Consider the following 16,441-nt stretch of genomic DNA (forward strand, 5'->3'; position numbering starts at 1 on the left):
AACGCAGCTCTCCGACTATGCCCGCCGCCTTGGGCGCTGACTTCTGCCAGGTTTATAAAAATAATAAAAATTGATTAGAATTGCGCTATGTGAGGTCTACTCTGAATGCCTACCCACGTATGTATCTATATAGGTAATGTGTGTGCCTGTGTGTGTTTGTGTGTGTGTGGGAGGGTGTACAGCAGTAGAAGTTAAAGATGATGTGGCTTCTTCGATTGCCATTCCGTTCAGCTTGGAGTCTATGACTGTAATTTGATACTTCACTTTGCCTGATTATTATTACGATGAGACGATGACGATGACGATGACGTTGATTGTGTAAAAATTGTAATGTAATTGTAGAGCAAACGTTGCAGCTTTCGCTCATTCGCCCTCTCTCTCTCTCTTTTTCTCTATCCATCGCTATCTCTATCGCTGTTAAACTTTGTGCACATTGAGTGAATGTCAAGTGGGCAATTGCAAATTGACTGCATTGATAATTGCGTCCAAACATTGTACAATATTAATGTCCTTCTGATAATGAGTTAAGCATCTTGCCACTTGCCACGTGGCACTTAACTGGGTCGCTACTTTAGAATTCTGGTTGGTAACGCAACCAGCTGCTAACAGTTCTGTGTGTGTGTGTTTGATTGTGTGTGTGTGATTGTGTGCGTCTATATGTCTGTGTGTGTGTGTGATTGTGTGCGTCTATATGTCTGTGTGTGTGTGTCTGTCGTGGCTGGCTTTCCCTTGTCGCGGTTTAGTCAGTTAATGAGTCAATTGTGCATTGTCTATTATTATTGAGGTTGTCGTTGTTTAGGCTTGTGGGCGGCCGACTTGTGGCATTGATTAGTACAAACAAACACACACAAACTGAACTGACTGCGGCCAACTCAGCAGAATGTTACAATTTCATATGATAAGTCTGATAAACTAAACTGCTTTGATAAGCAAAAATAGCAAATCTGCTGATAAGCTCAATTATCGATCCATTGCGTGGCCTGTGCATGTGTGTTGATTTGTGTATATATATATATATATATATATATATATATATGTGTGTGTGTGCGTGTGCGTCTTTGCATTTGCGCGTATATTAAATGCTCAAATTTTGACAGTTCCCGCTGGACTTGTGCCATCATAACTATAAGCCACAACGAAAATTTAATGGAAAGTCAAAACGTTTGTCAGTTCGCTAGAGAATCGACGCGAGAATTCTGCACAGCAAGAATAAGCTGGCAGCAAAAAAAAAAACAACAAAAAATGGCAGCTAAAAGCTTTTAAGCAAACTTTTACAATATTTATGCAAAAAGGCGACACGACAAAGGAGCTGTCTGCCAATTTTGGAAAGGGCTGCCCATGCTGGACAGGCTACCTGTTTTCTTCTTCATTTCTTACTTTTTGCATAGGAAATAAGGCGGCAAATGGTTGCCGTGATGCGGAGGCAAACAAAAAACTCAAGCAAAAAACTGAGGGCGAGAAAAAAAGAACCAAATATTATCGCTGCTTTCACTTAGCGCTCTGCATAAATATTATTGTGCTATAGATGTGTGAGCTTATTTTCATTGCAATGTCACACTATTTTTCACCTACCCATCTACGAGCGGAATCTGTTTTTTTGGGCAAACTTGAAAAGCGCATGGCCAGGCCAACATGCACTTCACAAACTGGGCACGTTGCCTGGCTGCGGCTCAAAGTGGCTCAAGCCGTAGCAAGTTGCTGGCTTAAGTGGCGAGCCAAGTGGGTGAGAATAGCAGGCGGGTGGCTGACTGGCAGCTTCTTGACAGTAGTTCTAGTTACTTTCTCTGCGCCCGCATGCGTGCAACAAGGATGTCGAGGTGAGCATTGAGAGTTGCCACTTTTGTGCGGTTGCCAGCTTGCTTCTCAATTTTTGTATTTTTTGGGTTGCTGGAGACTGGATTGGGGTTGCACAAGTTATGAACTTGTGTAGTTAAGTTTTAAAGCTAAGCTGCGGATTATGTATTACTGCATACTTTGTCGTGGTTGCTGCCACCACCGCTCCTTGAGCTGCTCGCATACATTTTGCGGCCACTGGCCTGCCTGCTTGCCTGACTGTCTGCCCCAGTGGGTTTGCAACCGAACCACCCACACAAAAACCATATTGCTGCTGAGTGCTGCTAAGGACGCAACCACAGTAAACTTTGTGTGTCTGTGTGTATGTGTGTGTGTGCGTCTTATTTACGTCCAACACAAATATAGGCGGCTACAGCAAATGCGTTGAAAGCGCTTACCAAAAACTTTGCATAAATAAATACGTTAAAAAAGAGTCCCATTGCCAAATCCAACGTTATCCCTAGCCTAAAACTAAGCAAACACAAGTATACCAAAGGAAAACATTACGCATACACACATGCAAATAAAACGTAGCATACTTTTAGGCAGCAATAACATTCTGAACGAGAGATGCGAACTAATCAATTCAATGAAAATATTGATGCTGAAAAGTCACTACAAACACACAGACACATGTTAAATAAGATGTCAGTTGTTATTGTTGCTATTTCTACTGATGTTGCTCTTTTTTTTGTTGATGCCTCTGCTGCTGCTGCTGCTGCTGCTGCTGCTTTTACCCTTGTTGCGCGCAAATTTGCTCACGTACTTCAGACGAGTGTGTGAAACAATGTAATTTAAATCCATTTTCAGCACGCCAGAGCGTCACCAATCAAATTGGCAAACGACTGGAGTGTAAGCAAACACTGCCTGGGTGGAGGGAGCGAAAAGGCGGCGAAAGGGATGCAGTGCCTGGCATCCTGCCGCATAACTCAAAGGATCAACAAGCTAGCTAGTAGAAGCATGGACCAAAAGCAGCGCGTTCGCGGCGCTCTTGTGAAAACAATAAGATTAGCTCACTTTTGCTTTCGACAGACGACGACGTGAAATAAAATGAGAAAACAACAACAACAATAGACGACAGCAGGCAGCAGGCAGCAGGCAGCAGGCAGCAGGCATCAAGCAACAAACGGCGGATGCGGCAGTGGCAGCGGCAGCGGCAGTGGCAAAGAAAAACAAAAGCAGCTCATAGAAAAATAAACAACGTGCAGATAGAGCCGCTTACACACATACACATACACAGACACACAGACATATATCTATACACATGTGTGAAGTTATTTGCCACGGCGAAATCCTTTAACTGCACACGCCACAGCATTGAGAGTTATACAAATAGCCTGCTACGGTAAAATGCCTCACACGAATCCGTGAAAGTAAGCCCCAGCAGATTCCCCCTTCGCAAATAGGATGCCGCTAGCTGTCGACCGGCTGTCAGACAGCAGCAACAAATTAAATAAACAGTGAGGCCTCTCTGAGCTTGGCTCATATTATTAACGACAAATCGATTGGTTATATTCCAGGCTTCCCTTCACCATTCACCATTCACCATTCCTCTTCTTCAGAGGCAGAGTTTCACCTAGTTTCGGAGGAACTGCAACATGTTTCACATTTGATTAAGCCTTTGCTAATCAGCTTGATCCTTTTTGTGGCTTAATCGCTTGACATTTGTATTAGTCGTTGCCGCCTTAACACCAATACGGCGTTAACTGCGCTCAGGTCTTAGCGCAACCCTAACAATAGAGATGAACAGAGAAGAGAAAACCGAAAATAGACGTCAAATGTTGTCCACATTAATCTCATTTCATGTTTGCCACTAATGCTGACGTGATTTTTTTCTTCTTGATATTTATTCTATTAATTGACATTGTGTATATTATTGGTGAGCGACAGCAGCCAGCTTTAAGAGTGCTTTCTCAGAATATACGTTGTACTATAAACCAGAAGGCATTGCAAAAGATTCAACTTCAAACGCGAACAAATCTGTAGTAAAAATGATATTAAAAGGAAACTATCTTCTTGGGTGAAACTATTAATTTAACAAAAATATTTACAATTAAAATTACAATTACAAAAACTAATTTGAAGCAAAACAAAAGTTGTAATTTGATTAGTTTGTAAAAGACTTGCATTTCTATAGCAACAGCAAGCAAATTGTAATTACTATAATTCTACTTAAGTTTTTTTCCAATACAGTAGAACTTGATTTGCGAAATGCATTCGATATCAAGTTGCATGCTTTTAATTCTTAAATATACACTGGCACTGTCACAGCATTTAATGCAGGGTATATGGGAGCGATGATCGATTGGTAGCCATCGGGCTTTATTTCTTTGCTGTGGTCGGCAATTTAATTTGATTACAAGGTAACCTTATCACAGTGTGAAAAACCAACACCTGCTCCAATGGCCAGCACAACAGAGTCACATGAACCAACACCAACACATACACAACACATCCAATTCCAGTTATATTTTTACTGCCTGCAATCAGTGCGTTGTGGGGCGTGTGGCAACCATTGCAAGTGATGGTGCAAGTGCAAGTGCTGACACGACTGACGTAAACAGCTCGATTGAACTGTAACATTCTGCAAATATCCTTTCGTTCGTTCTCTGTGTCCTGTTTGAAGGGGCTGATGTTTGCAGCCGTAAAAGTGCCAATTATGATGATTACGGAAATTAAAGGCAACCGTTTGCTACACCTTATCCATTAGAAAGCTTTCTGATGCCTCTGTAAATCTTTGTGACTGTGTATGCCACTGTGTGTGCCACTGTGTGTGTGTTTTTGTGTGTTTGTGGCCATCATTTGTTTTTTAAATATAATGAATGCATTGACGCCTCTTAGGCGTGAACGCAAATGTTACACAAGAGACAAGTCTTTCGCTCGCTTCGCTCCGTTCCGTGCCGTTCCGTTCCGTCCGTTGTGTCCGTGGGATTTTGTTTTTAAATTAAATTTCAATCAATTTCGTTTTGTTTTGCGGCAGTTGAGTTGAGAGCACGGTACCGAACCTGGTCCCAAGTGGATGTCAACCCTTTTTCGCTTGTTGGGGATCGGCCAAAAAAATTAATTTATCAAAATTACAAACACACGCGCTCATATATAAATAGAGTCAGAGTCGGCAGATGCGCAGCAATGGCAACGGCAACGGCAACAGCTACAGATAAAGACAGATACAGAAACAGAGACAGAGACAAAACAATCACATGTCAAATTTGAGCCGAGCCACTAAGCAATATAAGAGACAATGGTGTGGGGGCGTGGCTGAGAGACAAGGGGCCACTTGGGGCTTTGGGATTCTATGTGGATTTTGTGGCCAGCTTGTGCTGTGGCTGTAACCGCGTGAACTTCCAGTGCATTTATCTTCATTTCTAAGAAGCATCCGCATCCTAGTCAAGGGTGTTGTGTGCTCCTCTCCCTGTGCCTGTCGCAACCCCTGTGGCCAGGTCGCTGAAGCGAGTGACGTGCGTGGCGTGGCGTGGCGTGGAGAAGGCGCCTCTAAGAAGCTCAAGCATTGAGCATGAAGAAGAAGACATCAACGTAAATAGCAACGAAAATAGTCACAACAACTGTTGCCTGAAGTGCCTGGAGTAGCAGTAGTAGTAGTAGTCGTAGTAGTCGAACTGAGCACTGGGGAGTAAAACGACATAGGTGAGAGGACGTCCCAACCGACATGACATATTAGAATCCTGTTACATACATCTCGGCTTTGCTCTGCTTTGCCATGCCATCAGAGCCACGCTGCCTGACTGCCAAATTGCCAACATAAATGTCAGCGGCGCGGCAGCAACAGCAACAGCAACAGCAGTAGAAGCAGCAGCAGGTTGGCTACAAGGTTTTTCATTTCTGATGCTGCCAACTCGGTTTTTGTATGCTCGTTTTCTTACTTTTGTTTTATTTCTATTTTCTTTTGTTTTTTTTTTTCATTTTCTTTTTTTTTTGTGTTTCTCTATGCGACGCAATCACTCAGGCGTTGAAATCTGCAAATGTGTGTACGTGTGCGTATTCCTCTTGTGTGTGTGTGTGTGTGTGTGTGTGTGTGGTATGTGTGTGTGAGCAGATGATTTGAAAATCCTGTATTGCTGATTTTCTGCTGTTGTTGCTGCTGATGTTGCTGTTGTCGTCGCAGCTTTGCTTTCAGGTGAGCGTGAGGTTAAATCCCTTAAGGCATGCAATGGATTTGTGTCCTGCCTGCCCTGGAAACTTTAAAGGCTCTGCCATACACAGGAGTATTTTAAAGCATACTTATATGGGGTTTCTCATCGCCAATGGCCCTGACTCTAGCCACATATATTGAACATCAACATCGCCATCAATTTGACAATTTTGCTGTTATACGAGTTACGCTGACCAAGTTGCTAACACAATTATTACACAACCACACACACGCACACACACAGACACAGCTTAAAGTGCGGACCAGCACTCCACTATAATTTGACGCACGCGGACGTCAGCTGTTGCTCTTACTCCTCCTGCTGCTGCTGCTGCCGCTGCCGCTTCTGTATTCGCTTTTGACTTCTTAAGCTGTTTTTTTCTAACAGCACTGCGCGCTGAGCATCTTATCTGAAACTTTGCACGTTGCAGCGGCGCTAAAAACGAAAGCAGAACTCAAGAACTGAGACTGACAGCCGTCGCATTCAGGGCACACCAAAGACGTTGAACAATCAGAGCAATGGTTAGCGCCAGGTGGGGACAAGGACCGGCACCATACAAAAGCCAATGAAGACAGTTGTTAAAATGTGAGGCCAAACAGCAGTTGCACAACGAGACAAAACAAAAACATACACATCCACACACTTACACACACACACACAGAGTTGTGCTGACAATGGGCAGCAGGGCACAAGGCACGGCACCCACACAACAGCAGCAAAAGAAAAAAAAAAAACATAAAAAATAGAGAAAACAGCAAAAGAAAAGTGAATGAAATGAGAAATTGTATAAATATGTTGGGCAGGCGGCAGCAGCAACAGCAGCAACAGCAACAACAGCAACAACGACAACTACAACAAAAAGTAGCTCTACACACAAGATTAAGCTCATACACACAACATACACTCATGCATTTTAAGAGATTTGCCACTAGAGCAACAGCAACGACAGCAGCGTTGACTTTTCCACTCGTCTGCGTTGTCTGAGTGTTGTCATTGGGGTTGGGAGTAACAGCAGCAGCAGCAGCAGCAGCAGCAGCAACAAGGCCTTTTACCGGGATTAGTAGTTAACAAGAGAAATCTGGCCACACCCACGCACGCTGTGGCACAGCCAAAAGGTAATCAGTGAAATGTAACTGTATTGTTTGGGCTCGCGTTGTTGTTGCTGTTGCTGTTGTTGATGTCACCTTATTCATAGGCACGCCTACAACTGTTGTTAATGTTGTTGTTGTTGTTGTTGCTGTTGCTGCTGATGCTGCTGCTCAGTTGCTGCAGCCTCTTAACCTTCTTTTGTTGTTGTTGTTGTTGTTGTTGCAGCACATGACTGACGATCTCTTTTTAAGTAGTTTTGCTTGGGGTCATTTTTGGGTTACGAGGCAAAAGCTGTGCGGCAAGAGCAGTCAGCAGCGAATACATATATATACACACAGACACACACACACACACATACACACACATGGAAAAGGTGACAACGTCGTTTTGGGTATTTTTGGATGGTAGCAACAACAACGCTGCGCACTTTATTGCTGTTGCTGTTTCTGTTGTTGTTGCTGCTGCTGCTGCTTTCATTTAAGTAATCAAAATATGCCTTTGACTTTGTGATAAGCAGCTGCCGTCCGTTTGTCTGCTCTTACATCCTTATATATGTCAGTGTATGTGTATGTGTGTGTGTGTGTGTGGTGAGAGGCTTGTGGGTTTTATTTGTGTATAGTTGGTTTGCGCTGTGTGTGTGTGTGTGTGTGTGTGAATTTTGGCCACAAAACCCCAAAAACTATGCATTTCACTGCTTTTGTCAGGCATGTGTGTCAGACATTTGTAGCCATGTACATATATATACATATATCTCTGTATATCTGTACATTGGTCTCCGATTCTGTATTTGGATTTGGATTTGTAGTTGTATTTGTTTGTGTGTGTGAGTGGTTTATGTATTTATTTGAAAGCTTTTTAAACTTTAGCAGTGACTTTGTGGCTTACGAAATTAAAATTAGAAATTGGTTTGGACCGTCACTGACAAATATCCCTTAGCATTTATGAATGGCTAAAACATATGTGTTGTGTCTGTTTGAATGTGTGTGTGTTTCTGTGTGTGTGTGTGTGTGAGTGTTTGAGTGGTACGTGTGTGTGCGTCTAGGGAATTAAGTTGACTCAGAGTCTGTAATTAATCAGAGAGCGACCCACATAATAACGAGACAGCAGCAACATTTGCATATAAATCGTTGTTTGCCTCTGACCGAAACTTAATTGCCACATTAATAACACTTAAGTCCAAACAGATTTAGATACTACTTATAAGCTCTGGCTTAAGGACTTGGTCTTAACTTAGTTTTATATTGCGTTTTGTGTGCACACACTTACATTATGACTCTGATCCGTTTTTAGCTCGCGATGATTGGAGAACTGCACATAGACCATGCGGCCGCGCATCTGTGGTGGATTCACTGTATAACAGGACACCATCGATGTGGCGGATATCTCGTCGGCCATCTCGATAAATGCTTGATTCTTGCCCTTCAGCACGAGCACATTTGTCACACGTCCAAACGGTATGCCCAGTGCAACTACGTCCGATTCACCAGATTCGTTTGGAATGTTGCGCAAATGAATGACTTTCGAGGCTTTGGCTGCAAGAAAGAGAGAAAACTAGTTGTAATATAAAATGCATATGTATATATATATATAGAGAGAGTGATAAGTGCGGGGTGCAGGGGTGGGGCAAACTAATTATTAAGCCGCTTAAAATATTAACAGCTGCGGTTTACTTAAGAGCAATGGCGGCGTTCGTTGTCTGCACTTCCGCTTCCATGCGTTGCTTAATTTTCGCATTTTATACTCTGCTTTCAAAGAGAAAAAGGCTGCCAAAATACTTGCAAATTTTTTTCGCAGTTTTTTTCACTCGAAATCTATAGGATTGTGTTTTTCTTAAAACGAACTCCCTTTAAAATATTTCGCAACTTAATACCTCCGAATTTATGAAAGCTAGTGTCAAGATACTCGGATTGATGGATAGCTAATAATATTCTACACACATAAAACATTTTTTTCGCCGTCATTTCACTTTGTGAAAAATAATATTTTTGTTCATGCTGGGAACAGAGTATTTTGCAGTTGCCAGATTCCGAGCACAATATTCCCAACTGTTCTCTTTTCCTCCATTTCGTTGTCTCCCTCTCTCTCTCTCTCTCTCTCTCTCTCTCTCTCTCTCTTTAGGCCAAATCACCGCACAGCAGTTGCACAGTGAACGAGCCAAATAAAAGAACTGATAACACGGCAAACGTTGTGGCATTTGTATACATTTTGCCCAGTTAAGCGGCACTGGACGGACACCAACGCTGCCGGACGAGGAATGAAGAGAGAGCAAAAGAGCGGGGGCAGGGGGGGATCGCGGCAATAGCATGGCGCATAAATTCATTCATTGCACTCTTGCAACGACTGGGAATAATCCACACGGCGACAATGTCCGGTCCGGTCCAGTCCGGTCCGGTCCAGGTTCAAGCCCATCACACAAACTCACATAGACAACAGTTGTCTTTTGTGGTTGTTGTTGCTTCTGGTTCACCAGCTTGGTGTTTGTCTGTTATTTTTGCATAAATAAAGTGGCTCCGCCTGCATTGCTGCAACAGGGGCGCACAAATGGGATTTTAGGCTGCCGGCCGAGAGCATTTTAGGGATTTCGGCGCAAACCCGTTGCACATCTGTCCAAAGTACCTTAAATTTTTATAAACAAAAGCAAACAAATTTGCTGCCATACCACATGCTTTTTAACAAAAAAATAAATAAAAAAATATCGTTGCTACAGGCAGAGGTTGACTGTCTAGCTGGTGCTTACTCAACACCTGTTAATGTGCAGATTTTCTATGGTGTGTGCCTGTGTCTACATGTGTGTGTGTGTGTGTGTGTGTGGAGGAGTCAGTGTGGTTCATATGCAAATGAAATGTTGCAACCGTTGCTGCACAGTTTTAGGTTTATTTTTTTTATTTTCTGTGGTTTTTTCTTGTTTGTTGTTGTGTGCGTTTGTAGTATTTACCGCACTCGCTAAATAAGCAAACAGAATATGACAAGAGATAGCCAACGACAATGCCAATTGCCCAAATGGCAGTTGCCAGTTGCCAGTTGCCACAGGAATTTGCGTTTTTCACTGGTGAAATTTAAGTCTAGCTGCATTTAAAGTTTGCAAAAAGCTTTAATTTAAGGTTTTTTTATAAAGAGAGATAGGTAAAGCATTGACAACGAACAGAACGAAACGATTTTTATGACTCGAGAAACAAGAAACTGTATTGAGAATACTGAGAAGATGAATGTATAAAAAATAATGATGAGAGTGTATGCAATATCTTGAGTAAGCTTACAAAACTAGTTGAGTCGAAATAATGATGTATTTGCTGAAGAGCATCGTAATTGGTAAATGGATATTTCCGAGAAAAGTATGCAGTACATGCAGTGTCCATGTCATCTCGCAAATGTATGAAGCAATTAGTTGGTAAGCATATTAGTAGTAAAAAAAAGCATAACTCAATGGTAAACCTGTTTTTTTTAGTAAGTTGTTTAGCTTCACATTTACTAAGGCTACACTTAAGTGTTTGTTTTGTCTATTTTTACGACAGAACGTCACTAAATGTCCTTCCGACGCTCACATGTTATTACATTTATCAGTGGAGCTTGCCACCGCACATAACTGTTAACTGTATTCACTAGTCCCTTACTAATAACTTACAGCATAAAAGGGTCATTACCCGACCCAGTCGCACTACGAAGACCCTTCAGACCTTCCTCTGAAAACACCATTCTTGTTGCTGTTCAACTAACCGCAGCTTTAACTCTCCGCTAACCTGCATGGGTCAATGTGCCAATTTATAACAATGTGGAAGAAAAAAAAAATTTAATGAAAAATAGGCACAGATCCCAACAATCCATCGTTGGCAAACAGGCCGGCCATTCAGGCCAACTTGAAGCAAAAGGCATGGCGACTACGAGAGGGATCGGCTCGTCTCGATTCGCGTGGACAGGGCTGAAGTTGGGTCTGGGTCTGGGGCTGGGTCTTGACTGCAGTTGAGTCGGGGCGGCGCAGCACTCGATACTGAATACAACTAATCGGAAATTACACTTTTTGATTAGTTTGCAACGGAAATGAAGTTGAAACGAAATTATGCAAGCATTGGCAAGGCAAAGTGCGCGGCCCTTTTGGCCTCTCTCAACCTTTTGGCAGCTCACAAATTTATTAAAAATCAATGGACAAGTGCCGACCGTGCGATGTTCACCATAAATATCAAGAAGTATCTTGCTACAAATGACACGACCTAGACATACCTGCACCAGATGCCCTGACATGGCGTCTATTAGTGTTGTAGTAGTCATTTATTTATTGAGTGTCAACGGGTTCTGCAATCACGACTGCTAACCTATCTGTTTGCCCATATACCATTTATACGTAAACTCGGTTAGGGTATTAGCAAAACTAAATAAAAGTGTACTGAACCGCCGGAAACGTGCTGCACAAGACAAACAACAAATCAAGTGCCGCTGGGCAGCTGCCGGTAAAAACGACGGCACTGAAAATATGTAAAACTATCTATCATGCATGATGACGTTGTCAACGAGCAGCAAAAATTGAAAAAAAATACAAAAAATAATAACAAACTAGCAAAATAAAAAACAGAAACTGAAGTAGAAGCAGAAAAAAATCGACAAGCTGAAAATATGAAATCTACTGAAAACACGCAAAACGAAAATTTGGTGGATTTTTTGACGTTCGCCCTGAGCAACTCAATTTCGCTCTGCCTTCCACAGGCAGTTGTTGTTGTTGCTGGGGCAAGAGCATTGTTCTGCAACGAGTAGCGAAATTGTAACAAATCGCAACAAACGCTGTTTGATGGTGTGAAAACGAGAAACTACCTCAGTGCAATGAGCAAAATCGACATCAATCGACATTCACTCAACGGCGAGCGGTGCCGTCGGGCCCCAAATACCCAAACAGCCACCCACCTACCCCCGCACCTGGACTAAAGGCAGGAGGCATAATTGAAAAGGAAGATGGCGACGAGTCGACTACGGCCGGAAACACAGAGAATAAGGCCCTGAAGCAGCATGCAGCTGCAGCCAAAACTGAATAGCACAGAAAAAAAAAATTGAAACAGCCAACAAAAAAAAAAGGTTTGCCTTTTTCAGTCAGGCTCAATGCGACTCTGGTCCTGCGGCTGATTTGTGTTTAAGTTTGAGACTGCATTGCCTCATTGTGTGGAGCCTTCTTTTAAAGAGCAGGTCCCAATATGCTATTGATTATTTGTTATTATGGTATTCAAAGATAATTTTTAGAGCTAAGAAAATTAAAATGGAGTCTTAAATATCTAATGTATATAAAAGCAGAACAACATGTCGTATACGTAATCTTCAAGCAGCATTTCTTGCTGTCTGAAAAAGTGTGCAGTAGAAAGACGAAAGCAATTTTAAGAACTGTGCAGCTTGGCTACGACAAAAGATGCTGAGAAAATAAACAGAAGGAACACAGTTGCCCACTCACACAGGGCAAAAGAAAAGAGAGTGCACGAGTGGGTCATAAAATTTGCATTCGATAATAATGCTTGTTGTCTGACGGTGTTGTCGATGGTATATGGATGTAAATAACAATCATACGCACTGTTGCATCGCATGAAAATGAGTTGCAATGGAGACGCGACTAACGCACAACTGTATTAATGACACGCACGATAAACTGATGGGTTTCGTGGAGCGAGGGAGGGGGACGACGACCGTCAGGTCGAGCAGCAGGGCAACTTTCAATTAAGCCCTTACACATATGCAGCGTCATGCCAAGCTGCTCCCGTTCCCGGCCATCGATGAATCGCATGAAAAATATACAAATAAACTATTTATGGCTAATTGAAAAGTTTACAAACTGTAATTGAGTTGGCACCGGTGTGGGCATGAACATAATGGATGGTCAGCTGCTCATGTTCATGTCCATATATGCTGTTTTTTGTAATTGTTGCTTTCGCTACTGGACAATGGGGCGTCTGTGTGTAATAATTTGAGGGCTGTGTATACGTGAGCAACATGAGCAAAGTTAATTAATGACAATTTAAATTCATAAAGCAAACAGAAAACCCAAACGAAATATGTAAATGAAAATGAATGGTGAAGCGTCGAGCGTCGACAGATGAAACAAAGCCACGAAAAATACACGATAAATGGTCAACATCCAGAACAGTTCACAATTCAGCCCAATTCACCACCGCAAGTTGGTATGAATCTGACCCCACAACACATCTCACACAAAGGTGAGGGGGGTATGATGATGATAAAAAAAAATTGCTGATTGTTAATAACAATTAAATTTGAGCTTACGTGGCAGCATTTAATGATTTAATGTAAGCGCGACTCCAATAAATGCTGTTGTTGTTGTTGCCCAACTCACTGCTTCCTCTACATAAAATATATACGTATGTGTGGGTTTGTGTGGATATAAATATTCCCAATATTTGAATATTCTCACAGATAGGCAAACACACAGAAACACATGTGTGTGTAAAGCACGCACACTTTGCCTTTAATTATGCGACAGTAAATTAGGTTTTTACAAGCTCACACATCATAAATTTTAAATTGTTGGCCAGCGCTTGACTTGCTGTGTTTACATGTGTGTGCGAATAAGTCTGTGTGTGCGTGTGTGCGTGTGTGCGTGTGTGTGACTGTGTGTTTTGCGTGCATGCGTAATGACTTAATGATATTTACTTTGCCAGCGCCTTGTCTTTAATTTAAACATCTGTCTGAGCATAATCAATCATAGCATAAGTTTGCACCCTCAACCGAAACTCAACGCCAGCAGCCATGTTTGAATTCTGCTTTTATTTATTTTTTTTTTTCATATATTTTTTTTTTTTTTGAGCCGGGTACATTTCTGTTTTCAGGCCAGCCATAATTGAAAATAACGATTTTTCTGCGTCTGCATCCAAGGCCTGAGCCTAACACCCGCAAGTAATGTAATTCATTAAAAATTTGTTGGCGTATAGACACAAGACTACGCGTGGGGAGGGGTGGGGAGGGGGGGTTTGTGGATAGAAACGAGATGCTGAAACAGATGTATGTATGCTAGACGTCAACGCACGCAACGGCTGACGACGACGATTACAATTTTTAATTGCATTTCAATTACGAGAATAGTTTCCATTTTTACTATTTTTTTTTTCTTATTTTTTTTTTTTGCGTTGCATTCCAGCTTCAAAGTCGGCAGTGTAGCAGAAGGAGGAGAAAGAGTCTTCAATGTCCTGTGTGCAGTCAAGTGGCGCATGTAGCACATAGCAATCGGGCGGAAGTCTCAGACTGCGACGACATCAACTCCAACTACATAGTTTCATGAAGTATATCAATTGCATAACTTATAAGCACATGGGAGTGGGTGCCCAGGAATGTAGGAATATAGAAGTAGAAGCAACAGCAAGTGCTTTTGCGTAGCTTTTTCCACTTCATTTGCACATTATAATTATGTGCTTGGGCTTGGTAGGAGTCGCAGTTGTAGCTGCTATAGCGCTGCTGATACGTATGCTATAGAAATGCGAAGCTATGCGACCAACGGGTCGTATGCTTAATTAAGTAACATATTTGCATGCTTAAATACACATGTGGCATGCGGCAACCGCAAGTCAAAAGTTAAACCATATAAATAATGACAATAAATGCATGTTCATCTAGCCGCAAGCATATTTACTGTCATAAATGATCGCATTGAACCCTGAATCAATTGACAACAACAATGTGTGCTTGTGTCTGTGTGTGTGTGTGTGTTTGTGTGTGAGTGTATTGGCTCTTCAGCTGCCTGTTGCCGCTGACCAAGTGCAAACTCTGATTTTTATTCTGGTTTGCAGTGCTCTCTCAATATTTACACAGACGATGACGGCGTCGCATACAAATAAATATGACAATATTATTTTATTGACTGTGAAAATATTTACACGCAACAGACGTGCTGCGATATTTGAGACACAAGGCGGCATGCGCCACAGATGACACAGCCAGGACAATGCGGACGCACAACAACTTCGATGGCACAACGTGCAGCGTTAAGCTATTGATTATGGCTATAAAATCGTTCAAGTACTTGGCTTGACTTGGCTCTGATGCCTCTACTTGTGCGGTTGAGTGATTCAAGTTTGTAAACTGATTTCAGTTCCGCTTTAAGGATGTAAAACGAAACGTACTTGTAAAAAGTCAATGTAATATTTATATTACTATTATTTAAATTGTGTTAAAGTTATGATAAATATATATGTTAAACTATATGAAACTGATTGTAAATATAAAATTAATAGTAACAAACGACTTTGGTCTTCCTTCAAGACTCCCTTTAGTTAGACACTAATTTTCCTTATGGTTTTTCTTATTTGTCAACCAAAAAATGTGAATTTCCAAAAGGTTTGCTTCATGAAAACTAGCATTTCTTTACAGTTGCATGTGCATATGCAATTGGTATTTTATGATCGTATATTTGTACATATATTTCTATATATATATTTTGTATTTTTTTATTTTTAGGGACGTTGCGTTTTAACACCTTTATCCATGCCGCCTGTTGACCAATGGTCGCCACCAAATCGGCCAATAAACAAACAAATATTGGTGGGGCTAGACAAACACGGTTTGGTTGCATGTAGTATGTATATGTTTGTAGCTATATGCTGGGTATGTGTGGCATGTGTATGCGCGAGTGCTGTAACAATAAACAACAAACAGGCGGCAATAACAACAGCAGCAACAACAACAGCGACAACAACAACAGCGACAACAATAATGGTTACACATGCTGCTGTCCCAGACCAAACACGCGACATTGCCACGGCTTAGCTGTTGACTGGACTCGGCTTGGCTCGTTTCGCTTTGCGTTTGGTGTGCGTTGGGCTTTTGACGTGGTTAAGTATTAGCCGACTCTGGGCGTCTCGAACTTTCGTCCCTGGGGTCTAATTTGGCTTGCATAAAATATGCATAATAATCAAAATAAAATAAATCAAACGCTACTAAGCAAATGCGAGTATTTATTACATAACCAGACGGAAGTTCAGCCAAAAAAAAATATATATATATATATATATATATATATATAGATATATATATATATACGGTATATAAGTTTGGCATTGTAAGATGAGCCGAACGGAGCATGGCCACTTACTTGAAGTGTGCTTCACACACACACACACACGCACACACACACACACACCATATACACCACTCACTTGAAGTGGTTGGGCGTGGGGCATTGGACCAAAAGTGTTTTTATTACATTTACGTGCAAAATTTGTTGCATGTTCGATGGGCTAAGTCCGTGTAAAGGAAACGTTTCTCAGTGTATTGGTTTAGTAGCATACAAATACAATTGACAACGGCCGATGGACGATGAATACAGTAAACTACCCAGCCTTGCTAGCAATTGTGGCGTGCCAAATCACAAAAAAAAAAGAAAAAAAAAATAG

The 16,441-nt window shown here is 41.7% G+C and overlaps 1 protein-coding gene across 8 annotated transcripts in view; it reads right to left on the reverse strand.

The window, feature by feature from the left end:
- Positions 1 to 16,441, reverse strand: part of LOC6568284 (polypyrimidine tract-binding protein 1) — a 167,642-nt gene that overhangs the window by 18,094 nt on the left and 133,107 nt on the right. For all 8 annotated transcript variants that reach the window (XM_043214836.1, XM_032740721.2, XM_032740723.2 and 5 more), the window contains one exon: positions 8,340 to 8,605. In XM_043214836.1, coding sequence (XP_043070771.1) covers positions 8,340 to 8,605 — 266 coding nt within the window. The remainder of the gene's footprint in view (positions 1 to 8,339; positions 8,606 to 16,441) is intronic.

Source organism: Drosophila grimshawi, unplaced genomic scaffold (assembly GCF_018153295.1).
Source record: "Drosophila grimshawi isolate 15287-2541.00 unplaced genomic scaffold, ASM1815329v1 contig_311, whole genome shotgun sequence".
In the NCBI taxonomy this organism is placed as follows: Eukaryota; Metazoa; Arthropoda; class Insecta; order Diptera; family Drosophilidae; genus Drosophila; species Drosophila grimshawi.